The sequence below is a fragment of the Odocoileus virginianus genome, chromosome 19 (genome assembly GCF_023699985.2).
Source record: "Odocoileus virginianus isolate 20LAN1187 ecotype Illinois chromosome 19, Ovbor_1.2, whole genome shotgun sequence".
In the NCBI taxonomy this organism is placed as follows: Eukaryota; Metazoa; Chordata; class Mammalia; order Artiodactyla; family Cervidae; genus Odocoileus; species Odocoileus virginianus.
In genome coordinates this window covers 44561777-44588881 of record NC_069692.1, presented here as the reverse complement: position 1 = coordinate 44588881, position 27105 = coordinate 44561777, and the positions used below count along the sequence as shown (strand labels likewise).

The following is a 27105-nucleotide window of genomic DNA, read 5'->3' as shown; positions in this document are numbered from 1 at the left end:
TTCTCCCAGTTTTATTGCCCTGGCACAAAAGCATTGTAGATAACCTAAAAAAAATTAAACTCCTTTTTTTTTTTTGTTCTGGCCTAAAAAATCAATTCTTTAAATAAACCATTGAACAGAAAGTATGGTAGACTGAATAATACACCTCTTTTCCCACACCACCCTAGAGATTTTTGGATCCTAATCCCAGAACCTGTAAATATGTTCCATTATATGACAGAAAGGTCAAGGTTATACCAATAACCTCACATATGCAGATGACACCACCCTAATGGCAGGAAGTGAAGAACTAAAGAGCTTCTTGGTGAAGGTGAAAGAGAGTGAAAAGGCTGGCTTAAAACTCAACATTCAAAAAACTAAGATCGTGGCATCCAGTCCCATCACTTCATGGCAAATAGGTGGGGAAACAATGGAAAGAGTGACAGGCTTTATTTTCTTGGGTTTCAAAATCACTGCAGATGGGGACTGCAGCCATGAAGTTAAAAGACACTTGCTCCTTGGAAGAAACTCATTGGAAAAGACCCTGATGCTGGGAAAGATTGAGGGCAAGAGGAGATGGGGGTGACAGAGGATGAGATGGTTGGATGGTATCATCGACTCAATGGACATGAGAGAGATAGTGAAGTGCAGGGTAGCCTGGCGTGCTGCAGTCCATGGGGGTTAAAAAGAGTCAGACACGACTGGGGAAAAGAAACCATGGCAGAAGGAACTAGACAGATATGATTAAGTTCAGGATTTGAAATAGGGAAATGACCCTTTATTATTAGGGTGAGCCTGATATAATCACAAAAGCGCTTATAAGAGGGAGGCAGATGATGAGAGGAAGAAGCAATGTCACCCTGCAAACAGGAGGATAAGAGGCTATATTGATGCAAGCCCACGGGCCAAGGAATGGGAACGGCCTCTGGAAGCTGGAAAAGGCAAGGAAACCGATTCTCCCTGAAGCCTCCAGAGGAACCAGTGCTGCCGACACCGTTGTGGACTTCTGACCTCCAGAACTGCAAGGGAATGAAATTGTGTGGTTTTAAGCCACCAAGTATGTAGTCCTTTGTTACAGCAGTAGAATTAAACATACAGAAAGTATCTGGGAAATGAAGAGCTGTACCATGCTGCCTTTTGTCATTATTTCTAGTTGCTTTTATGAGCAAAGCTTGTCTTACCTAGCAACAGTTGCTAAGTATGTTGATAATTTAATCTAGACTGTAGGAGGGAGTAGCTGCTTAAATCTTCCCAAATCCAGTGCCCAGACCTTCTATGGGCAGAGGCTTTCAGTACCATTCTTTACCCCTAGGCATATAACCACTACCTAATCATGGTGAATCATTTAATCCTGACAAGCCTCTAGCATTGTCTTCAAACCTTGAATCTCTTCTGCTTTCTCAAACTTGAACTTTTCTTAAAACTGCTTTTTCTAATCCTAAGAGTTTTTTAACTGTACAAAGTAAAAGACATCTTTAATTATGATCAGGAATCCGAATTATACAAACTTCGTTTGCTGTGCTGTTTGTAATAAAATAATTCCACCAGCCCCTTTTGGGGAAACTTTCAAACGGATCCATGAATACAAGCCATTTAAGACACGCTTTTACACTCACAAAGATATCCTGGGTAAGTGACTTTCCTGTTTTTCTTTGTCCTCATGCTTCATAGCATTGTATGTCGTTCTTGTTGTGTGGACTTTGATCAGCTCTCTCAGCAAAGCTCCTTGTCCTTCACCTGTGTCTGTTCGGCGTGAGAAGAGTATGGGTTGAAATCCCGCTTCCCCACTTTCCAGCTGTGTGCCTTGGCAGGGTACTTAGCCTCTCAGCCTGTTTCCTTATATGTAAACAGGGATGTTAACACAATACTTTTCCTGCAGGTTTCTTCTGAGGCTTTAACGAAATGTTCCTCCCTCTTCTAAAGCCTGGCACATAATAGTAACTTGGAGTTCTTTTTGCCCTCACCCACACTTGGGCGCTTTCCATACGCATAGAAGAGAAATATTTCTAAGTAACACCTTAATAAACAGATGAAAGAAACTGTGTTCTTTATTAGTACTGGTGACATAAAATAGATTATAAATAGCGTGAGAATATGTACTATGTGTATACTTCTTTTACCTTTTAAGTCCTCCTTTTGTATTTAAAAACATTTTAAGTGTAGCTGATTTATGTTGTTTGAAGTGTACAGGAAAGTGATTCAGTTTTATATATATGTAAATATGTATTCAATATATTTTATATTGAATTATATATGTATATATGTTCTTTCAGATTATTATCCATTATAGGTTATTATAAGATATTGAATATAGTTCCCTGTGCCATACAGTAAGTCTTTGTTTATCTGTTTTATATATAGTAGTATTATCTGTTACCCCCAAATTTCTAATTTATCTCTTTCCCCTATGTATGCACTTCTAATAAGCAAATCAAATTTTAATTACAGGTTTCATTTTCTCCTCATTCCTCTCAGGTTTTCAGTCTGACTTTAAGCCTTAGAAGTTTTTTCCTAAGTACTCTCAAAATACTTCTCAAATCCTGAATTCCTTTAACGTGTTAAATTAGTGGTGATTAAATTTTACTCCTGATCTTTGGAACTGTAAGAAGCCATAGAATGGAGGGTGTTTTGAAAAAAAACTAAAATGAGAGGGAGATCAAATTGGGATCATCCTCTAAAAATATCAATCCCAAAACTGATCACTGATTCTAACTTTTAGTAACTGTTTAGTGTGACTTATTAATTATAATCTCTATAATGATTTGGCTTTTTACACCCAGAACAGTGGATATTCATTTTTAGATATGCTTTTTTTGGTTGGTTCCGTATGCCTCCTAGTAGATCTGAATCCAGACATTAAGTGGATAAATTAAAACATGTATAAATGCGAATAAGTATTGCAGAGGGTAGTTCTCAGCATTGGAAGCGTTCTACAGAACTTTTAAATCCAAACACAAACTTCACTGGATTTAATACTGCTAACGAAGTCCAAGTTCATTCTACTCACTGCGTGACAGGCCAGTAGATCAGGAGATGAGTTGTTGGGGCAGAGAAGAACGACTTTATTCAGAAAGCCAGCAAACAGAGATGGCAGATTAATGTACCAGAGAACCTTCTTACCCCTTTCAGAATGCAGGCATTTTTTATATTAAAAGGGGAGGAGGGGTGGGTTGGTTGTTGCAAACTTCCTGGCGCAGGAATTCTTTGTTCTTACAGTTGTCCATTTTGGGTCAGTTCATGATGTTTCTATAAACCTCCAGCAAGACAAATCTTACTCTCTGTTCTGCAACTTTTTGGCTCTGCGGGAATGGAAAAGTTTTATACCTTTAAAGGTCAGAACCTTGAGAGCTGGCTACCCTGTATATTTCAGGCTATAGGCAACATTCTTCACTCTAAGCAAAAGCAATTGAATACAAAGGTTAAAGTAAATGAAAACATCTACTACGGAGTCAGCTTTGTTCTTCCCTATTACAGTAGTCATCCAACAGAAACCCACGAAATTAGAGCCTTCAGAATTGGCCCTCAGCATGTGGCCTTTTAAAAAACTTTTTCAATATTTTTTACATATTTCATAGGTTTTTATTTGGAAATAGTTGAAGACTGACGCATTTTAAAAATAGAACAGAGTTCCCACCAGGTTCTCTCATTGATGCCTTACATAACACTGTTACATTGTCAAAACCAGGAAATTGGTGTTGGAGCGATACTGGTAAGTTAGGTGCAGACCTTATTTATTCTTTTTTCCCTGGTGTGTAGTTTTATTAAATTTATCACATGTAGATTCATGTAACCATCACTACAATCATAACAGAAATATTTCTTCACCACAGAGAAACTCCCTCATGTTACCTCTTAATACCTCGTAATTTAAATCCCCGGCAACCACTAATCTGTCTTCAGTCACTATAATTACAGCTCTTCGACAATGTTTTATATGTAAAACATATATACATATAATATACTATATTCTCTCTATATCCTGTGTGTCTGTGTGTATATATATATATATATATATATATATATATATATAATCATACAGTATGTAACTCTGAAAGCAGCTTTTTTCAATCAGCATGCCCTTAAGATCCAAGTTATTCTCCATGTTAATAGTGTGTTCCTCTTTTCAGCATTTTAGAAAAGCTATGCAGGGATCCTGTTGTACAGTTAGGGTGGAGAACAACTAATACAAAGTACTGGAACTTAAGTATAAAAAAGGATAATAGCAGCCCATACTTGCATCACGTTTTTATGAAGTGCAGAACTTTGCCAGTCCGCGCTTAGTCCTATTTCTAAATCTTTCGTAATTATCTCTACACAATGTTGGGCCTGTGTGGTATATGTCCATCCTCATCGTATTCACTGCTTTATACTTGTAGACTCACTGACAATCTAGTAGCAAAGACTCTTAATGCCAACTCATGTGTACTTCAGTTGCAGGTGACAGAAACACAGCTCAGACTAGAATATTTACCAAAGAGGATCCCTTGACCCTTGGAACAGTGGTGCCAGGAGGGGTCTGGGCCCAGGGCTCAGTTCGTCCACACTTGCTGTTTCCATGCGTTGGCTTCGTTGATTTACTGCTGCAGCCAAGCTTCCTCCAGCAACTGAGAAGGGGGTGGGAGTGGTTCCAAACTGCTCTAACCATCTTAGTCTCTCCAGCTTAGAAACCTTAGAGGAAAAGAGCTCTGTTCTCCTTACAGCCTTATACAAAAGAAGGAAAGAGTGTGTCTGGCCAGGCTTGAGTCTGCGCTCCAGTTTAACGGGGCCTGGAAGGTAGGGGAGCGTGTGATGGGCCAAGCCGGTTGGCTGCGGTGATTGGCAGTCCCAGAACAAGTGAGGGAGGAAGTTCTGGAGGAAAATGGGTCCTGTTACCAGAAGGAGAAAATAAAGTCTGTCCCTGTTTCCTCATCTAAAAGTGACAGGCTTTATTTTCTTGGGCACCAAAATCACTGCAGATGGTGATTGCAGCCACGAAATTAAAAGACGTTTGCTCCTTGGAAAGAAAGCTATGGCAAACCTAGACAGCGTATTAAAAAGCAGAGACATTACTTTGCCAACAGAGTTCCATCCAATCAAAGCTATGGTTTTTCCAGTGGTCATGTATGGATGTGAGAGTTGGACCATAAAGAAGGCTGAGCACTGAAAAACTGATGCTTTTGAACTGTGGTGTTGGAGAAGACTCTTGAAAGAACCTTGGACTGCAAGGAGATCCAACCAGTCCATCCTAAGGGAAATCAATCCTGACTATTCATCGGAAGGACTGAGGCTGATGCTGAAACTCCAATACTTTGGCCACATGATGCGAAGAGCTGACTCACTGGAAAAGACCCTGATGCTGGGAAAGACTGAGGGTGGGAGGAGAAGGGGACGACAGACAATGAGATGGCTGGATGGTGTCACTGACTCGGCGGACATGGGTTTGAGCATCTCTGGGAGCTGCACTCCGTGGGGCAGCAAAGAATCAGACTTGAGTGACTGAACAGCAGCCAGAAGTGTGGGCTGTGTGCGGGGCTGAGTCCATGCAGGTCCCACTGTGCGTGAGCTGCTTCCCAGCCAGCTGGGGGAGTAACTTACCTCTTTCACTGTGTCTTTAGAGATTGAAATTCCCCCAAAGCATCTCTTTCTTAGATAACTCTAGTAAATAACTTGATAGCGATGAAAAAGAAAGCCAAGATACAGTCTCTGGATATATGTGATTTTTTTCCCCTCTTCCACTCCACAGATATTGGGAAAGATATTCTGAATAAGGAAGAGCAGTTGCAGGAGGCTGCCCTCAAAGAACGGATTGCACAGGTAGAAGCCGACGTATGGGCTCAGGTGAGGGGACCCGGAGCTCCGCCCGCGCGCCTCTTGGCACTTCTTTGTCTTTGGGGATTTGTGTCAAAGAGTCAGGCAGGGCGGACTTTGCATGCCGGTCATCTGTGGGGCAGGTTCTTCAGCTCCGTAGTCCTGGCATCTTCCAATGTGAAAGAGGAATACTAATACTCTCTAGAACTGTTGAGAAAGCTCAGCGCAATGACGTGCCCGGCGCACGTAGCTGCCGAGTAAGGAGAAATCACCGGAAGCCTCCCTCCTTTTAAATTGCCCCTGCGTGTGGATGACTCGGGTTCCCTCCATCCTCATTGAATTAAAACTTCAAAAAAAGACATTCTTGTTGATAATTATTATTGCTTAGTCTTTGATATGTAGACCATCCATTTGTGCCACGTGTAATCCCCCAAGTGGCTTTTTTTCCAAATACTGCATCATAGCTGGGTCTCTTTCTCAACTCTCTCCCAGCTCCTCTTTGCTCCGAAGTCCTTGACACCTTGTCCTCGTGACTGCTGAGGGCCATGGGAGCAATTTCAGTCCCTTGGAGCTCACGGTCAGATCCCAGACTCCTCAATAAAGCAAAACTTCCGTCCTCCAACTCCCATTTCTTCCAGTAATGAAGAAAAGGCTATATGTGACTTCCCTAAAGAGAATTAACCCTCCTTGAGAGGAGGATAAGCCACAGGGCTTAGAAGTTATTTCTCAGTTTCTCTATAATATAGACATCGTAGCAAAGAGTATTGGAACTGTCCAGTATTACTTCCAGCAAAAGCTTTGTATGAACATTCTCCAAAAGTACAAAATGCTTCAGTGTGAAGGGTAATAGATATAAAAATCTTAGTAGTCATTTATCCTTATCAATAATAATACAGTTTAAATTGACCGTGAGCCATTAATTGTATTCCCTAATACAAGGGAATACTTTTGTGAATAATGTACAATTTAAATATGTTTATCTAATGTTTTGGGCATTCTTTTCAAATAAAATAATGAAACATCTTTCTGGAGACCCTGATGCAAGGGTCACCCTGCTTATTTAACTTATATGCAGAGTACATCATGAGAAATGCTGGGCTGGAAGAAGCACAAGCTGAAATCAAGATTGCTGGTAGATATATCAGTAACCTCAGATACGCAGATGACACCACCCTTATGGCGGAAAGTGAAGAACTAAAGAGCCTCTTGACGAAAGTGAAACAGGGGAGTGAAAAAGTTGGCTTAAAACTCAACATTCAGAAAACGAAGATCATGGCATCTGGTCCCATCACTTCATGGAAGATAGATGGGGAAACAGTGGGAACAGTGACAGACTTTTTGGGGGGGGCTCCAGAATCACTGCAGATGGTGACTGCAGCCATGAAATTAGAAGACGCTTACTCCTTGGAAGAAAAGCTATGACCTACCTAGACAGCATATTAAAAAGCAGAGACATTACTATGCCAACAAAGGTCCATCTAGTCAAAGCTATGGTTTTTTCCAGTAGTCATGTATGGATGTGAGAGTTGGACTATAAAGAAAGCTGAGCACTGAAAAATTGATGCTTTTGAACTGTGGTGCTTGAGAAGACTCTTGAGAGTCCCTTGGACTGCAAGGAGATCCAGCCAGTCCATCCTAAAGGAGATCAGTCCTGAGTGTTCATTCTAAGGACTGACGCTGAAGCTGAAACTCCCAATACTTTGGCCACCTGATGCAAAGAACCGACTCATTTGAAAAGACCCTGATGCTGGGAAAGATTGAAGGCAGGAGGAGAAGGGGACAGCAGAGGATGAGATGGTTGGATGGCATCACCGACTCAATGGACATGAGTTTGAGTAGACTCCAGTCATTGGTGATGGACAGGGAGGAGCGTGCTGCAGTCCATGGGTTTGCAGAGTCAGACACGACTGAGCGACTGAACTGAACTGAGCTGATGCAGGGGAGCTAGGGTGGTACTCAGCCTCCCTTCTCAGCAAATTTCTGACTTTGTGCATTTTTCTACTTCCCTGTGTTTTCTGTAATTTCTTGGATGAGCCTGCATTACTTTGTTAGTTAGTCAACAAGAAATAGAGTGCCAAAGAAAGACCACCCAGCAGCGTGCAGTAAAGTTCTCCTGGGCAGCTCCTGAAACAGTAATGTTAGCCAGGGGCCAGGGCTGCGTTAGGGACATCTCTGCCTGAGACAGCAGTGTGCTGTGGGAGGCCTGAGATGGGGACAGAGCCAGTTAGCGGGGGCCCATGGTGGGGGCTAATTTTCATTGAACATGAAAACCTGATGTATATTAACAAATAAATGAACTCTCTTTCAAAGGCCGATAAACGCCAAAGACAAGCAGTGAAGAAAGCCCTCAAAGAAGCAAATGACACGTACAAAATGCAAATCCAGTTTCTGAAAGAGGAACATGAGAAAGAGTTAAAGGTTTTTAAAAAAATTATTATTCGGGTATAATTGCTTTACAGTTCCGTGTTAGTTCCTGCTGTAACACAGCGTGAATCATCTATAGGTATACATATATCCCCTCCTTCTCGAGTCTGCCTCCCGTCCATCCCCCATCCCACCCCTCTAGGTCATCACAGAGCACCCAGCCGGCTTTCCTGTGCTGCGAGGCCGCGTCCCACGGATGTCTGTTTCCCGCGTGGCGGGGTATTACGCCATCGCTGCTCCCGACTCATCCCCCCTCCGCTTCCCCTGCTGTGGCCGCTTGTCTCCTGAGGTTTACAGGTTTCTACAGCGGCCTGTTTGTTGTCTTTTAAGAAGTACTTAAGTGAGTGAAAAGCTCTGGCAAGGGAATGAGAGAAAGGCAATCATACATAAAGTCTAGATGCGTGTTTTATGGAGCTTGGTTGAGAGGCCCAGGATTTTTACAGAAGAAATCCTGGACTCTACGGCAGCAGCGATGATTGGGTGCAGGAGAATCCCTTTGGCGTAATGAACAGTAATGTGGGCCGTGGACGAGCCCACACCTTTACGGGTCAGATATGCAGGAGGCCCCCTGCCTGTCAGTCTCCGCTTCTCTTGTCCCTGGCTCTCCTCCTCTTACTGCCTTTCTCTGGACCCTCAAACCTGTTCTCACTGGGAGGCCTTGTCAGAATGTTCTTCCTGCACCTCGTCAGACACCCAGCATCACCGGTCACGGGAAGCCTGCCCCAGCCAGCTGTGCTGACACCCATACCCTGCCCTTGTCACCCCGCCCTCTCTCAGCACCCCCACCCAGCAGTGGTGTAGGTACATAGATGGGAAGGTTGATTACTTGTTGAATGTCTGGTCGCCACACTCCTGCAGTCTCCACAAGGGCACGTCTGACTCACTACCACCCTTATCCTGGGGCCAGTGTGGTGGCGTGGCTTTGTAAGTGCGGAAGCGGGCTGGACAGAGCAAGCCGGCTCTCTGATTGCACCCTTTTCCCTAAATTTGCATTTTCTGCGGTGATAAGAGAGAGCCCTGAGCTGTTTCTCAGGTATTTCCTGCAGGATCGGAAGTCCCACAACCAGGGAAACTCTGCAGGCTGTCCCTGGAACCATTACATGGCTGCACGACTTGGGGTCGTTAGTGAACTCTCAAGGCAGAGCCCCAGGTTCCCCACACAGCTCAGTCCAAAGCTGCTCAAAGGGAAAGCACGCAGAAGTCCTTGCACACGTGGCTCGTGGGAGGACAGGACACGGTGCATGCTCATGATTCCTGGGCAGAGGCTGGAGGGAGAGCCACAGAGTCAAGAACATAACTCATAAATGGTTCAGGGGCCACAGGCCCACTTGTCCATTGTTAACGCCATGCACACCTGTCATTGATCAGCTCTGTACTAGGGAGATTAAATAGACCATCCTTGCCCTCAGAAAACTTGCTGGGAGGAAAGAGAGCTCCATCCCAGGGCTCCTGAAGCGTGGTGGGCCCTCCCTACCTGACTGCAGGGGCCACGGTCCCTGACGGGCTGGCTGCAGTGGACCGTTGCCCATCCTTGATTTCAGTTCAGAACATGAGGAGCGTTTATGGCGTGTCTGGAGAGGCCTGCTGCTCGCCCAGCAGGGACAGAGCGGCCACGCTGGTTCTTGAACAGTGACATACTTCTCTATCAGCTGATAAATCACCATCCCCAAGCCCACCCTGGACTCCCCCAACCAACAATTTCAAGGGGCAGCCATTTCCATGGGAAATGTGTCCGTGTGTCCCTGCTCTGTGCTGCAAGCAGAGGACTTTTTAAACGTGACTGCTGGCAGTAGGTTGTGACAACACAAGGTAACGTAGATGTGACGCCTGTCTCCAGGAGCTCACATCCCAGTCTCGCCTTCAGTCATTTGGTGGTACCCCACATAGTCTTTGGTGGCTCAGCAATAAAGGATCCGCCTGCTGATGCAGGAGACACAGGAGATGTGGGTTCCGTCCCCGGGTCGGGAAGATCCCCTAGAGCAGGAAATGGCCACCCTCTCCAGCATTCTTGCCTGGAGAATTCCATGCACAGAGGAGCCTGGCAGACCACTGTCCACAGGGTCGCAAAGACTCGGCCATGACTGGCCATGGACACGTGCACATACAGTCTTTGGGTTGAGTTAATCCAGTTAGTGTTAAAGTGGAAGTCCTAAGAAAACTTAAGGGGAATAGTTAGAGGGAGGTTGGCCTTTCCAGATTATTCTATAGAAGTTTTAGTGACTTTTTTTTCATATAATGAAGATCTGTCTAAGTGGAATACATGGGATTGTTTCAGCTGGAGGGTCCCCAGACATGGACCTCATTATTGCTTCTCAGGGAGTTTCTCTGAACCACCTCCCTAGAGTCTCCCTTCCTACAGATGCCTGGTCCCGCCTGTCCCACAGAGTCACTGACAGTGTGTTTAACCATGCGCTTCTCATGTGTAAGGAAGTTTGAGACTACCAGTACAGAGAGCAGAAGACCAATTTCTGGCCCCAAACAGCCCTACATTCTGATACATAGAGCTCACCAAGCACTGCTTCTGTGATGCCGAGAATGTGGGAGAAGTTTTAGGTGAATTGCTGTGAAACCAAAGTTCCAGGTCTTGTCCAATGGACAGACAGGGTTCTGAAAAAGTGCTAATATTTTCTTATCCAAATACAATAATATTAAAAAGTAAATAATAAAATGGAAGCTAAGGGGAAATGAGGAGAGGAAATATGAAGTCAGGTGTGAATCCAAGACTCAGAAATGTCAGTAGCCGCGAGGTCCAGTTCTGTTACCACAGCTGGGCCTTTGAGCTTTCCGACAGTTCAAAGGCGACAGTGCTACAAATCACCATGTCCCCCAGCTAAAGACGGATCAAGGCCCAAGATCTTCCTGCCTGTGATACGTGAGAGAGACTTCCCCTGAGGGAGACACGGTGGCGTGAAGGAAGGTCTGTCACACGTCTGCATAGTCAGGGTGATGGAGCTGGCGAGGCTCTTATCTCACAATAGAGGCCCATTCGCTCAAAATGCACTTCAATAAAAGTCATTTGGCTGGAAGGCTTTCTGTTGAATAGGAACACTGCCAGTCAGCTGTTGAATTATTTTCTGTAGCTTTAAATAGCTATTGGACATGCTATGTCATACAGTAAAATGATTTCGGTTTCACTAAATCATTGCATGAAAGAGGAAGGGGATGTCATTCTCTGAATTAAATTCAGAACCCGGTCAAAATAAAGGGCTGAGTTATCTTTTTTAAGTTCTATGATTCAAATAGAAATGTCTTACGGTAATACATCATCTTTATAAGGCGCAACCATTCGGCAGTCTCAATTGCTGAAAATGTACTTGAAAACCCAGAAATGATACCTAAGCAGTTAAAATATCCCCTAAGATGTTCAACAGCAGCCTCTGACTATAAGATAGAGACTTAGACTTATTACCCATAGCAGAACCTTCCATCCTCTGCTCAGAAATTGTCTCTGGGAGGTGGGGAGGGGCTTGAAGGGAGGGAGGAAACTTACTGTACTGTCTGATAAGACTGGACCAAGCTTCTGGGATGAGAGCAAACCCATGCATCTCTGGAAAGACCCCAGCATCACAGCCAGCAATGAAGTGAGAGACTGGTGTGTGAGAATCCTGCTTTCTGGTCCTAGTTCTTCCAATGACTCACTCTGTGAAGTAACTTAATTTCTTTTTTGTTTGTTCTGTTTTTACATTTTAAAACATTTTTTATTTTATGTTGTAGCATCATTGATTAGCAATGTTGTATCAGTTTCAGATGTACTGCAAACTGATTCACCTATACATATATTGACACACGGATCTATTGTTTTTCAAATTCTTTTCCCGTTTAGGTTATTACAGAATGTTGAACAGCTTAGTTTCTGTATGATCTCTCTTATCCCTAAAATAGAGTTACACATTTCCCTTTAAATGAAAGTTTTGAAACAACTGGAGAGAATTAACTGGCATGTATTTCTTTTAGAACAGTAGTTGCAGGATGGCGTTTGGGTCTCCTCCAGTAGGCAGTGAGTCCCGAGGATGGAATTCCAGCCTCCTCCTGCTTGGAGCAGTGGGCCCAGCACTGTGCCTGGCATACCATGCCTTCACTGGGCATTTCCAGGGATACAGGGTTTCCCTCAACTCCTGTCTGGTTTTTTTTTCTTTGGCCATGCTGCACAGCATGTGGGATCTTATTCCTGGACCAAGGATTGCATCTGCACCTCCTTCATTGGAAGCATGGAGTCTTAACCACTGGATCGCCAGGGAAGTCCCTAGTCCTGGTTTGACAAGTGTCTCCTCTCCTTACCTAGGTGAAGGCTCCACAGGTCCTTCTGCAGGAGCAAGTGGTGGAACCCTTGTTCCTGTCTCCTTCATGACGGAGAACGGGCCCCTTGAGGTGAACGAGCTGGAATACTCCAGAAGAACAGTGAGGGCGTGCAGGCAGCTTCCTGAGACTGCCGGCCTGTGGGCTGCTTGCTCAGGTCCCCTGCTACCCAAGAGACTCTCCTGGTCATTATTTCTGCCACTTTCCAGGCCTGACTTCCTAAAGCAGAATTGTAGTCTGTATTTCTAGTCATGGATAAAGATAATAGGATGCCATAGAATATTTGAACAATCAAAAAGTGACCATGACTCAATTACTTTTCGTTTTGCACGTTCCTTTTCAATACCATCTATGTATATACTTGGGCTTCCCCGGTGGCTCCGTGAGAAAGAATCCGCCTGCCAATGCAGGAGGCATGGGTTTGATCCCTGGTTGGGAAGATTCCCCTGGTGGAGGAAATGGCAACCCACTCTAGTATTCTTGCCTGGGAAATCCCATGGGAAAGGAGCCTGGTGGGCTGCAGTCCATGGGGTTGCAAAACAGGCAGACGTGAGTCAGCATCTAAACAACAACTACACTGTACATACTTGCGCTATGTAGTTTGTACATTTCTGGTTTTACCTAGCATCATCGTAAGTTCCCCATATAGCATAGACTCCTTTTCTTTCCTTTTCAGTAGCTGTATATTAACAGTGTTCCGTGGTGCAGATACACCATTTCAGTTTTCCTTTTTAATTGGAGGATAACTGCTTTACAATATTGTGTTGGCTTCTGCCATGCAACAAAGCAAATTCAGTCATAACTACATATGTGTGTATATGTGTGTGTGTGTGTGTGTGTGTGTGTGTGTGTTTTATATATCTCCTCCCTCTCAGGCCTCCCTCCTAACCCCCCCCGCCCCGTTTTTAAAAATTTTACTTTTCTGTATTCTTTCACTTTTCTAAAAATTCCTTTTGTATTGAATGAAAAATTCTTTAAATTCTATGGTGCTTTACAATTTTCGAAAGTTTCAGACACATGATTTCATACAACCCCATAAAAACCCTCCTCTTCTCCCACCCTTATATCACCCCTTCCCCCTTACCTCTCGCCACTGGCCACGTATTCGTTTGATCTCTATATCTGTGGATCTGCCTCTTATTTTTATACACTCTTAAGTCGTCAGGCTTAATCGGTGTATATTCCATCAGGCAGATAAATTCCGATCTGAATAACCTCTTAGTATTCATTTTTAAACATCAAAGCTATAGCATCTGAACCTGGTTTTCCTGTTGCTTAAGGAAATGGCAGCTAGGACTGAGATGCAGCTGCATAAAAACCTGGAGGAAGAACTGCAGCGAGAACACTTGGCTGCCGAGCAGCGCATGATCCACAGGATCCAGAGGATCATGATGGAGTGCCACCGCGAGAAGGTCCAGGCCGTGCAGGAAGCCCGAGAGCAGGAGCGGCTCGTGGCCCAGGAAGAGATCCAGGCTCAGAGAAGGTACTCCAGGGAGCACCCTGCAAATCCGTGGTCCCCCTGTCGGAAAATCAGCGTACCCCCTGTCAGAAAATCAGCGTGTCCCCTGTCAGAAAATCAGCGTGTCCCCTGTCAGAAAATCAGTGTACCCCCTGTCAGAAAATCAGCGTGTCCCCTTTCAGAAAATCAGCGTGTCCCCTGTCAGAAAATCAGCTTACACTCTGTCAGAAAATCAGCGTACCCCCTGTCGGAAAATCAGCGTACCCCCTGTCAGAAAATCAGCGTGTCCCCTGTCAGAAAATCAGCGTACCCCCTGTCAGAAAATCAGCGTACCCCCTGTCAGAAAATCAGCGTACCCCCTGTCAGAAAATCAGCGTACCCCCTGTCAGAAAATCAGCGTACCCCCTGTCAGAAAATCAGCGTAGCCCCTGTCAGAAAATCAGCTTACACCCTGTCAGAAAATCAGCGTACCCCCTGTCAGAAAATCAGCGTAGCCCCTGTCAGAAAATCAGCTTACACCCTGTCAGAAAATCAGCGTACCCCCTGTCAGAAAATCAGCGTACCGCCTGTCAGAAAATCACCGTACCCCCTGTCAGAAAATCAGCTTACCCCTGTCAGAAAATCAGCGTAGCCCCTGTCAGAAAATCAGCGTGTCCCCTGTCGGAAAATCAGCGTACCCCCTGTCGGAAAATCAGCGTACCCCCTGTCAGAAAATCAGCTTACACCCTGTCAGAAAATCAGCATACCCCCTGTCGGAAAATCAGCGTACCGCCTGTCAGAAAATCAGCGTGTCCCCTTTCAGAAAATCAGCGTACCCCCTGTCAGAATATCAGCGTAGCCCCTGTCAGAAAATCAGCGTACCGCCTGTCAGAAAATCAGCGTGTCCCCTTTCAGAAAATCAGCTTACACCCTATCAGAAAATCAGCGTAGACCCTGTCAGAAAATCAGCGTGTCCCCTGTCGGAAAATCAGTGTACCCCCTGTCAGAAAATCAGCGTACCCTCTGTCAGAAAATCAGCTTACACCCTGTCAGAAAATCAGCGTACCCGCTGTCGGAAAATCAGCGTACCCCCTGTCAGAAAATCAGCGTGTCCCCTTTCAGAAAATCAGCGTATCCCCTGTCAGAATATCAGTGTAGCCCCTGTCAGAAAATCAGTGTACCCCCTGTCAGAAAATCAGCGTACCCCCCTGTCAGAAAATCAGCGTACCCCCCTGTCAGAGTCAACTGGGAAAAGAGGATGGGGTGGATGCCATAGATACTTCCTGAGTTTTGTGTTTTTACATTTTTACTACAGAATGTATCAAACATGGGGGACAGTATGTAATATATTGTAGAGTGTGTGTGTGTGTGTGTGTGATGTAAAGAAAAATAATACGACTTAAAAATAAAATAAAAAACAACAGCAACAAAAAAGAAAAATAACATGAATACTCAAAGGCCTACCAGCCATTTGAGGGGATTGGAAAGTCCCGCGTTCTTCCTCAACCACATTTGTTCCTCTCCTCCTATCTTGCATGGTAACTACTGCCCTAAAAATTGTGCTTTTCATTCCATATCTCCAATTTTAGGGGAGGCAAGGAATCAAGAAATGTTTTTCCACAAACACTTAACAGTCAGTCTTCACATCCTCTAGCCCACATGATACACTACTGTGGATGTGTTACTTTTGGCCCGTTTCTTTTTACACAAAGAAGTCATAATGCTATAAACAAAGTTGAGCTTCTAGAAATACAGAGAGAGCAAAATTTACTAAGTCATGACTCCCTGCTTCCTGACCACTGTCTCCCAGAGACAATCATTTAAAAGAATGTAGTTCTGTATCCTTCCTTGCTCTTTTGATGTATTTACTCCAAAATCACTGCAGATGGTGATTGCAGCCATGAAATTAAAATATGCTTACTCTTTGGAAGGAAAGCTATGACCAACCTAGATAGCATATTAAAAAGCAGAGACATTACTTTACCAACAAAGGTCCGTCTGGTCAAGGCTATGGTTTTTCCAGTGGTTATGTATGGATGTGAGAGTTGGATTATAAAGAAAGCTGAGCGCCGAAGAATTGATGCTTTTGAACTGTGGTGCTGGAGAAGACTCTTGAGAGTCCCTTGGACTGCAAGGAGATCCAACCAGTCCATCCTAAAGGAGACCAGTCCTGGGTGTTCACTGGAGGGACTGATGTTGAAGTCGAAACTCCAATACTTTGGCCACCTGACGCAAAGAGCTGACTCATTTGAAAAGACCCTGATGCTGGGAAAGATTGAAGGCAGGAGGAGAAGGGGACAACAGAGGATGAGATGGTTGGATGGCATCACCGACTCAATGGACATGGGTTTGGGTGGACTCCAGGAATTGATGATGGACAGGGAGGCCTGGCATGCTGTGGTCCAGGGGGTCACAAAGAGTCATTCTTGACTGAGCAACTGAACTGAACTGAACAGCCTTAAATATGTGCATAATTTGAAATAACTTTTACATAAATCAGATCACATATACACTTATTAATATATATGTGAAAAATACCAAAGTAACCATTTTATATATGTAGTGAACATTTGGTGGTTTTGGCCAGTTTTAACAGGTCAGCACTCGGGAGCCCTCGTGATTTTTAGGATCCAGAGGTTCCAAACCTCTGTTCCCGGGTGCTCAGCGACCTGCCCAAGCTCATGCAGCTGACGCAGCAGGACCCAGACTGAAACCTCTGTGTTTGGTCTCCTGGTCTAGGACTTGTCTCTTGCTTCACTGCTTAAGTTAACATATCTATTTGTATATAATTAATGGGCAAAATTTCCTTGTTAGAACTGTTTAGAAGAGAGCCGAAAGTAAAATCCTATAGGAAGTACAGAGAAATAGGAATGAGGGCTGCGGCCTTGGCTATTTCAGTGGTTCCCTACCTGCCTAGGCTGTAAGTCACTGTGAGGTAGAGTAGGACGAAAATAGAGGATTTGGGAGAAAGTCAGAGAAGACAGTAATTCCTGAGTGAGTTGTCCAAAGCAGCGGAGGGTGGTTCTCCTCTCCCTCTGCTTCCTCCGCTCCACCTCAGGAGCTCTGCCCGTCCGAAAGGAGCGTCTGGGTCTCTCCTCGCACTGCCCTGAGCCTCCCGCTCCCTCCTTCCCTCCTTCACTCTCGTCCACCTTTGGCCCCTTCCTCCCTGAAGTTCACAGGTGGAAGACTTTCAATGGCCATCTTTCGCTGAACCAGTTGACTGAGACTAGGGACCTGCCGTGCCTGTTACGTAAGCATATCCACCTAGAATGTCCAATTTTGGTCTTTGATGTGTCCCTCGGGCCTATAAGAGAGCCTGGCACATGGTGGGCATTCTTCAAATAATTGTCAAAGGTTCAGATTTGTTCCAGTCAGCTGAACCCACTCTGCAGCACACCAGATCTCATTTAGAGACTTTGCTCGATTCCAGCATTCTTTAGAGCATTTCACATGTGGAGTAGATGTGAAAGTCACTCAGTCGTGTCCAACTCATTGCAACCCCATGGACTAGTCCTTGGAATTCTCCAGGCCAGAATACTGGAATGGGTAGCCACTCCCTTCCCTTCTCCAGGGGATCTTCCCAACCCAGGGATCAAACCCAGGTCTCCCACATTGCAGGCGGGTTCTTTACCAGCTGAGCCGCTAAGGAAGCCCACTGTTCAGAATTCCGCTGTGGATCTCTTGTTCTTGTTCAGTTGCTCAGTCGCGTCCAACTCTTTGAGACCCCATGGATTGCAGCATACCTGGCTTCCCTGTCCTTCACTGTCTAATAGAGCTTGCCCAAACTCATGTCCATTGAGTCAGTGATGCCATCCAACCATCTCACCCTCTGTCGTCCCCTTCTCCTCCTGCCTTCAATCTTTTCTAACATCAGGGTCTTTTCCAATGAGTCAGTTCTTCACATCAGGTGGCTAAAGTATTGGAGCTTCATCTTCAGCATCAGTCCTTCCAATGAATATTCAAGGTTGATTTCCTTTATATACATTATAATCAGAGGCCTATGAATTTGTTCAGTAATGGTTCTCAAAGTATGGTCCCAGATCCTTTAGTAGGACACTAAGGTTAAAGCTACTTTCTCAATAATATTAAGACATGATTTGTCTTTTCACTCCATCTCAGGAGTATATAGTGGCATTTTCCAGGGTTTTATGATGTGTGATGATACCTCAACAGATTGAACCAAAATGAAAATCTAGCTTCTCTCCTATTAAGCCAGACAATAAAGGATTTTACAGAAATGTAAAATGATGCCACTTTTCCCATCAAAAGATTTTTGATTTACAAACAAATATTTTTCATACAAGGTAAGCTTTTTATTTTAACATTTAATGGATTTATCCAATATTTCACATGAATTTATAATGCTTGTGAAATGTCTGACTTTAATTTTTTAACTGTTAGGGTCAATAGATATAAACTATATATATAAACAAAGGCTCCTTGGGTTTCTTGGTCATTTTAAGAGTGAAAGTGACCTTGAGACCAAAAAGTTTGGCTGTCATAGAATATTGCTCAGATAGAATCAAAATTAAGGCTAAACTCACTTTGTGAGATAGTTTCCTGCTCTCTAGCTAAAGGTGAGTAGCTGTGTTGATATATAGAAATACTTTCTCTAGGGGTTTGGAGCTCTGACCTTATTTCTTCATCTTTATAGAACTCTGCATTCATATTTTCTGGCCTTGGTGGACTCCCTAAATTAGCATTAGTCAGTAGATTGGTGGCTTCACTCTAGCCCACAGCAAGGAAATCCATGTGTTCCTTCCCTGCTCTGAAAAGTACTTTTTGATTGTTAACATCTAACCAAAAGCTCATCTTGACCAGCCTGTCTCAGACTGTGAGTCATGTAAACCATGCAGTCTTGTCTTCTCCATCTGTGGTGAAAGACACAATCTTTTGGTTTTTAGTGGGTGATCCATCTAACTACTAACATTCAGCTCTTACTCTTTTTGGTAGGCAGGCCGTGGAGGAACTTATGAGCACAGGTGTCACGGTTGTGCAGGATCAGAAGAAGAGTGTGAACCAGCTGGTAAGGGAGAAACAGCATGAAATCAATCTCTACTACTGCGTGACTCAGAGGCAGAAGCAAGAGGAGGTTCAGAAAGTGCTTCAAGAAGCAGAGAAAACACATCAGGCCAAACTCGGAAATGTGATGGACAAGCTGGTGAACACTCACGGGGAGCTGCTGTCCATCGCGAAGCAGCTGGGGATTATGACGAACTGGAAAGACTTCCTGGAGGAAGAGTTACAGGAAACCAGGGCAGCATTTCAAAAATACATCAATTACACGTTTCCAAAGCTCTCGCCGGGACAAGCAGATTTTATTCTGCCAGAAAGAAAGAAGACACCCTCCAATCTTATTATTCCGGAGAACCAAACAACTCCTGATTAGAAGTGTTCATCTGAAATTTCACTACAAAAGACACAGTTTGAAAGACTAAATAAATTCATTCAAAAACCATGTATGGATCCCCAGTTATGTGCATGGTACTATTGAGTTGTAAGCATTTTGATGGAAAACCAAAATATCCAAAAGCACATTTCAGGCTACAGTGGTCTCCAGGTCTAGTGGAGAAGAGGTTAACAGTGAGAGGGGTCAAAACTGACTAGGAGGTGGCACTTCCCCGCAATTTGGTGGTTAAGTCGTCACCTTCCAGCGCAGGAGGTGTGAGTTCAATCCCTGGTGGGGGAGCTAAGATCCCACATGCCTCACAGCTAAAAAACCAAAACATGGAGAAGGAAATATAACCCACTCCAGTGTTCTTGCCTGGGAAATCCCATGGACAGAGGAGCCTGGCAGGCTACAACCCATGCGATCAGTAAGAGATAGACATGACTTAGCAGCTGAACCGCAGCTTGTCTTAAACCCGTCTCTCCCTTTGTGTCTCCAGATGCCTGCTGCACGGTTTGTACCTTGTCTTAAGCTAAAACCTGAACTTCACCACTTCCCTTTCTCCCTACCCCCATCAATATTCTTTTCACAGTCACTTTAGCATTTCCCAAATTCTGTCCCTTCTCTTAATTTCCAACGTCATTGCTTTGTCCTCGACTACATAAATGCTTTCCTTATCTAACCTAGTGATCTCCCCAAAGCTCTGCTTACTGCCAGCTCATCTCCAGTCAACCCTGGAACATGCAGTCATATCAGTTACATACCTTGTTGCTTAAAAGTCTGTTTGAGGACTTCCCTGGCAGTCCAGTGGTTAAGACTCCATGCTTCCACTTCAGGGGGTGTGAGTTTGATTCCTGGTTGGGGAACTAAGATGCCACATGCCTTGAGTCAAAAAACCAAAACATAAAGCAGAAGCAATATTGTAGCAAATTCAATAAAGACTTTAAAAATGGTCCACATCAAAAACAAAAAGCAAACAAAACTGGCTAGGAGGAAAAAAGATTTCATGGAAGTCTAAACAAACTTGTATATCTGGCTTTACATATGTTTCCATCAGACATTTAACTCTTTTAGTATTTGTTGCAGTTAAAAACAAATAAAAGGACGTGTTCTTCAAGGATTTCCATTGTGGAGAGGTGTGCTGTCTAGTAACCTAGCCTAGAAATTATTATTTGGTGAACTGCAATAGCTTTGTAGGAAAAAAAGCAATGTTTCTCAAGTTCAGTAGGATAAAACTTAAATTCTGGGAACCCTATGTAAAATAATTCAGAAAGAATTCCTTTATATTTGCCATTTGTGAAAGATAAATATGTCTTTCGAGGTCAGATTCCTTGCCTCAGGAATTGAGGGGGGTGGACCCCTTATTTTATACCCAAGCCCAGGAGTACTTCAACCTCATCTTCTTTGTGTCAAAATGCAGAAAATCATTACATGCCACAGTGCGAACCAACATATCATCTACTAAATTAAAATAGAAGAAAACCCAAGCCATAAAGAACTCTCCAAAAAAAAACTACCCATTTTAATGTAATATCCTTAAATTATTAATTACCAGCCTATACTGGTGGCTTTAAAATTAATACCTGGAAAGCAGTGTTCAGTAAATTAAAAAGTGCTGTGGTCAAACAAGCCTCAGGTGGACTTGTTTACATTGATCGGTCCGGGGTTTCGTAACGGTGAAGGCAGCGATGTGTTTACAACTGCATAATGGACTACAGCCTCCTGGTATTTAGCTTCCTGAGTCTGCAGAACTATCGCAGTCTGTACCATCGATTGCCTAGGGGCTGGAAGCCAGAACATTTACATAGTACTTTACACTGCTGTTTCCAGTACATTCTCCTCGCAATACATTCTTCTCACAACAATCAATGGGATAGACTAGACTGGGCCAGAGGTTATCCCTCTCTTGACAAATGACAAAATGAAAGCTACTACATACTAATATGTTTACAGGTGTGGAGCACTTTTCTAAAGTTGAAGTGTGGTTGATATGCAATGTTGGTTAGTTTCAGGTACACAGCAAAGGTCAGTGATGTACAACACACATATTATTTTTCAGATTATTTTCCATTGTCGGTTATTATAAGATGTTGAATATAGTTCCCTGCACTAGATGGTAGATCCTTATTGCTTACTTTATATGTAGTATGTGTGTATGTTAATCCCATATCCTCATTTATCATCCTTCTCACCACTTTCCCTTTGGTAACCCTATGTTCGTTTTCTGTGTGACTCTGCTTCTGTTTTGTATATAGCTTTGTTTGTATTATTTTCAGGTTTTATGTGTAAGCGATAGCATATAATATTTATCTCTGGTTACTTCACTCAGTATGTTATTCTCTAGGTCCATCCACACTGCTGCAGATGGCAACTTTTTTATGGCTGAGTAATATTCCAGTGTGTAGATATAAACCAGTTGTCTGTTGGTGGGCAGCTGGATGGTTTCTGTGTCTCGGCTATTGTAAATAATGTCGCAGTGAACACTGGGACGCATGGGCATGTCTGTGTGTGCGTGTGTTCTTTCAAATTAGAGTTTTCATCTTTTCCGGATGTGTGCTCGGGAGTGAGATTGCTGGATCCTATGGTAGTTCTACTTTTAGTTTTTTAAGGGACATCTATACTGTTTCCATAACGGCTGCACCAATTTACATTCCCATCAACAGAGAAGCACTTTACAAACATTAATATTTAATCCTCACAATGATTTCTGAAAGTAGTTGTAATTGTACCCAGTTTATCAGGAGGGAAACTGAGGCTCAGAGGGATTCAATAACTTTCCCCAGGGCACATAGCTGGTGACAGGGTGGGAATTCAGAATATCACAGGGCACAGGCAGATGGCTGCGTGAAAGAGACCCGGACCTGGGTTTTTCAGGCTTGAATAGATAAGAGCAGCAGCTGACACTGGGGACTGCTAGTGTGTGCCAGACAGGTGTATACACGCGGCTCACTCGTGTTCACGTGGAACCATTAACTCAGGTGCGGACAGGTCGTCACCGTCTCAGTGCCGAACAGTGAGGAAGGGTCATAGCCAGTTTCAAATCCAGGAAGTGGGTCTGTAGCTCGTGCCTTTCATCATGATTTTGCTCAGAGATAAAGGCCGTGGTGCCAGGCTGGTTGACTCTCTGGGTGTGTGTCTTTGTGGCATCTCTGATGAGGACTGGAAGGACGTGGTTTGTCCTTGCCTGTCACGCATCGCTTTTGTCTCTCCTAGAAGGGAGATGAAGTTGCACCCAGGATTGTGTCGGAATTATTGGAGTTACCCAGCAGATCTTCAGCTAAGCACACTCTGTGGAGGAGCAGAAGACAAGCATCTTCTGAAGGGGTTCACTTCGTGGCCACAATGAAGGTGTCTCTGCCGGCATCAGCGATACAGTGAGTAACAAACAGAAAGCAGGTGACTTGTTTTTTGGTTTGGAAAAAGGAATCTAGTTTCTCAGGTTGCACCCAGATTGGAATAAATTACATGATCCCTGTTTTTCGTCTTCAGTGTTTTCCCTGTTTACGCTTGGCTCTCAGCTCCCTCCCCAGTCCCAGCTCTTAGCTTCCTTTTGTGTTTGCTTGCGCTCAGTCATGCCGACCCCTTGCAGCCCCGTGGACTGTAGCCCGCCAGGCTCCTCTGTCCATGGCATTTTCCAGGCAAGGATACTGGAGTAGTCTGCCATTTCCTCCTCTAGGAGATCTTCCTGACCCAGGGATCGAACACGTTTCTCCTGCATTATGGGCAGATTCTTCACCACCGAGCCACCGGGGATGTTTCCTAAGGATTTTCATTTGGATGCTTCTGAGAAGGGTACAGTTGGAGATCTTCTTACTGTCCTGATCCCAGCTTGACCTGCTCACCAGGGGACTCCTCCACCCCCTCCCCCAAAATGCTAATCAGCCCTCATGTAGTACGGATGATCTCAGGGGGCCCCGTCAGGACAGATGGACCTGACCCCCGACCCTCACTTGCCTTCCACCTTGTAGCCTGGAGTCAGCACCATGCGCGGTGGGAGGGACCTCTTCATTCCTTTTCCTCACTCAGCTCTGCCTGTCCCAAGGCCACGTTAGAGAAACAGCATCCTTATTCTTATCCGACTCCTTCACTTTGATTTGACCGCTTCACACCACAGTTCTTTCTAACTTGAATGTCTCCAAGATGATAGACCCCTGAGAATTAAAGTCCAAAGTGAATGGATAATCGGCCTACGGAGCAGAAAAGGCTGAGTAAACTGAAAACGAGAGTGCCCCAGCCCCAGTGCCTCTCAGCAGCCTCCTGTTTCCGTGGCACTGATAAGGATGATCCCTGTGGGTGAAAGAAAAGAGCGGAAAATGTAGCGACGACCGCCGACGGAGCATCTGCTGTGTGTCAGCTGCTGCGCCGAGTTCCTTCTAAACCTGCCTTAGAGGAAATCTCGCAGCAGTCCTGTAAGATGCCTCCTGTCACCTCTGATTTGAAAATTAGGGAACTGAGATTCAAAGAAGTAAAATCGATTGCTGAAAAATCACAGCATTGTTTGACTGCAAACCCATGTGTGTTCTGCAGCCACAGCACATCAGCCTAATTTAGTGCCTGTGCAAAGACCGAGGAGTGAGGGATGCCCTGCTTTCAAAGTGTGTTGGAACTGTAGCGGGCGAGCCTAAACTACTGTGCAGAACACTTGCTCTCCCAGTGGACATGCGCCGAGAGTCAAGGATCGATCAGCCTTCCCCGGATGTGCTTGCGGAGCCCTCCTGACGTGGGGCCCAGGGGGGAGTTGATGCAGGGGCGAAGCCTGGAGCGCCCCCTCCTCACACCAGCGTCAAGCAGGGCAGGTTCCCATCTCGGTTCTGGGGAGGGATCAACTGCCTGGTGCTCAAAGGTGAGAATCTCAATGTCAAGTGAAAATTGAAAGTGAGAGATAGATGTCTTTGAAATCTCAGTGGAACCCTTACTCAAGTTTTCTGCCAAAACCTGATTGAAACGAAATCAGGGTATTTTCAAAAAGTAAGATTCCCCGAGTGAACCAATTTTTAGTATAACTTACTTTGAGAACAGTTAGTAACCCCCCCGGTACCAATTACTCTGAGTACAGGGCCTGGAGAGGCGCTCTAGACCTTTGATACCAAGCCCCACATAAGTTACTAAGGCTGTAAGATCCTACTTCCCCGACCAAGGATGGAACCCGTTCTCCCCATGCAGTGGAAACTCAGAGCCTTAACCACCGGACCGTCAAGGATTCCCTAGAGAGTTGCTTTAAAAAGCACATAAACAGTGCGTTTTTCTTTGTTGTCTTAGATGCTCCCTGTCCAGTAGGAGTCTATGTGGTTCCTGTGGGTTTTTTTTAACTTTTTATTTTGCACTGGGGTATATCCAGTTAACAATGTTGTGATAATTTTAGGAACAGCGAAGGGACTCAGCCATCCATGTACATGCATCCATTCTCCCGCAAACTCCCCTCCCACGCAGACTCTGCCACATAACATTGAGCAGTCCCCTGCGCTGTATAGTAGGTCTTGCCGGTTATCCTTTTTTTTAATCTTTTATTTAATAATTTTATTTATTTTTGGTGTGCTGGACCTTTATCGCTGCTCAGGCTACTCTCCAGCCGTAGTGCACAGGCTTCTCATTGCAGCGGATTCCCCTCTTGCCAGGCACAGGCTCTAAGGGGTGCAGGTTTCAGCAGCTGCAGCTCCCGGGCCAGGGTCTAGAGCACAGGCTTAATAGATGCAGTACGTGGGCTTAGTTGCTCCATGGCACATGGGACCTTCCCAGATCAGGCATCAAACTCATGCCCCCTGCATCGACAAGTGGATTCTTTACTACTAAGCCCCCAGGGAAGCCCTGGTTATCCATTTTAAATATAGCATTGTGTACATGTCCATCCCTGCGGGGAGCCAGCCTGACTGCTCAGGCTCCTTCTTGGCTCTGAGAGAGATCAAGAGGTCCCTCTCTGTCCCGCCACCCCTGATTTATTAAAGCACAGGTTGGCCTTTCTCACCTCCCTCAAGGAAATTGCTGTAGCGATCTTTCACCTGTTGCTGATAAACTCGTCATGATTGAAGCCTGTTTTCTATCCAGTTAATGTTCTATTGATTTCAGTTGGGTGCTAAGGTGATGCTTTACTGTCCTTAACTGGAGGAATTGAAAACATCTGTGCCTGTAGCTCTGCACATATGCAAACCTTTAATCTATTAGTAACTCCTGTTAGCATATATATAGGTGTGGTATTCTTCAATAAAGTTGGCAGAGTCAGACGCAAGCTGACTCTGTCCCTCTCAACCCCATCTTTCTAAGTCTGTCTAAGTCTTTCTAAGTCTGTCTAAGTCTTATATTTCTCAGGTACTCTGGTAATTGCGTTCTCGACCAGTTCGTTTGCCGGCAGGCTCCGGCACATCCCCAACTCCTTATCTCCTCCCCTCCCCTTCCCCCTGCCACACCTTTGCAACCATAAGCTCACTCTCAAAGTCTGTAAGTCTGTTTCTGTGTGGATGTTTATTTTAATTCTCTCTCTTTTAAAACAAGGTTTATTTATTTAGTTATTGGCTGCATCCTGTGGCACGTGGGATCTTAGCTCCTAAATCAGAGGTCGAACACACACCCCCTGCATTGGAGCAGTAGTCTTAGCCAGTGGACCACTGGGAAGTCCAGCTTCCATGGTTTCTAATACTTAGAAAGCTATGTTAATTCCTGGAGACCATCTGGAAACTTAATATGAAGACCCTTAGAAATGACTGTAGTTTAATTTTCTAGAAGTCATTCCACCAAGACAAGAACCTAGTTTTTAAAGACAATAACCCTGTGGGCTGGGAAACAGGTGCCTAGCATCCCTAGGAGAGATGAAGAAGCTCCCCACGCCTGTAACAGTCACAAAGCACTGGGATCAGACTGTGTAGTAATCCCTGGACTTTTATGTGACCAAGAAGTCACTCTGATATTGTCTTTCTCTAACTTTGATTTCCATTTGACCTATTAAAGCCTGCATACCCTAGCTTAATTTCCACTGTAGCTTTTGACATTCTGCTACCTCTAATAAGCTCTCCTTTCTGCTTGACTGCTTGGCTGAAATCACTCAGAAGAGAAAAGAAGACACCATTGGTATTTGCTGTCCAGTTATCAGAAGTCAGGCCATGCATGAGTGCTTCACCTGTGTTATTCAACTTCTGCCTCGCAATAACCAGGTAAAGAAATTTAAGCACATTGTGGTTGGGTATTCTGCATCAAGTCACTCCATGTGAAAAGTGCAAATGCATTCAGTTCATCACCATCTGATTCCAAATAGCAGGATTGAAAGCAAATGGTTTTACTCTAGTTAGTTCTAACACTTTAGTATTGAATTGAACAAAGTTCAAATTTTTCTTTAATACATAGCAACTGCATGCTAGGTCTTAAAATTGGCAGGGATCCAAGTTCACTGGTCTGCCTTTCCCTATTTGTAACCATATGTGATACTGTTTCTCAGAGTACTCTTTCCATCTCACCTGCTTTGGGTGTCTATTTCGTACAGCTGAACTCTAAAATTCACTAGACGCTGCTGAGGACCCATAGCAAACTGCAGGGCCAGACAGTGTCCTTGACATATCACTCTATGCACAAGTATTTTTCATCTTCTCACTGCATCCCCCAACTCAGGATTACCAAGAAAGGTTATTTCTATTATTGATCCATTTGAAGGATTATCATTTAATTACACAATAGAACATTCACAGAGTTGTTCAACTAGAAATCTACTTACCTCTAGAAGCTCTACAATCTGTTTTAAAGAATCTATGTCTTTAGAAAGCATAGAGATGTATGGGGTATTAGTGATTGATTTTGTTTATTCAACATG

At 44.4% G+C, this 27105-nt stretch overlaps 1 protein-coding gene across 2 annotated transcripts; it reads left to right on the top strand.

Annotated features, from left to right (window-relative positions):
- The first annotated feature begins 1164 nt into the window (after nt 1-1164).
- C19H6orf163 (chromosome 19 C6orf163 homolog) lies at nt 1165-19382 on the top strand. 2 transcript variants are annotated; one of them, XM_020879149.2, is made up of 5 exons: nt 1167-1608; nt 5702-5796; nt 8077-8184; nt 13767-13969; nt 18878-19382. In XM_020879149.2, exons 1-5 carry the CDS (start codon nt 1461-1463, stop codon nt 19311-19313), a joined length of 990 nt encoding a protein of 329 aa, XP_020734808.2. In that variant the 5' UTR covers nt 1167-1460; the 3' UTR covers nt 19314-19382. The 2 variants fall into 2 exon arrangements, with proteins under 2 accessions (XP_070306253.1, XP_020734808.2); XM_070450152.1 differs by lacking the exon at nt 8077-8184 and having other exon boundaries at nt 1165-1608.
- Nucleotides 19383-27105: the final 7723 nt, after the last annotated feature.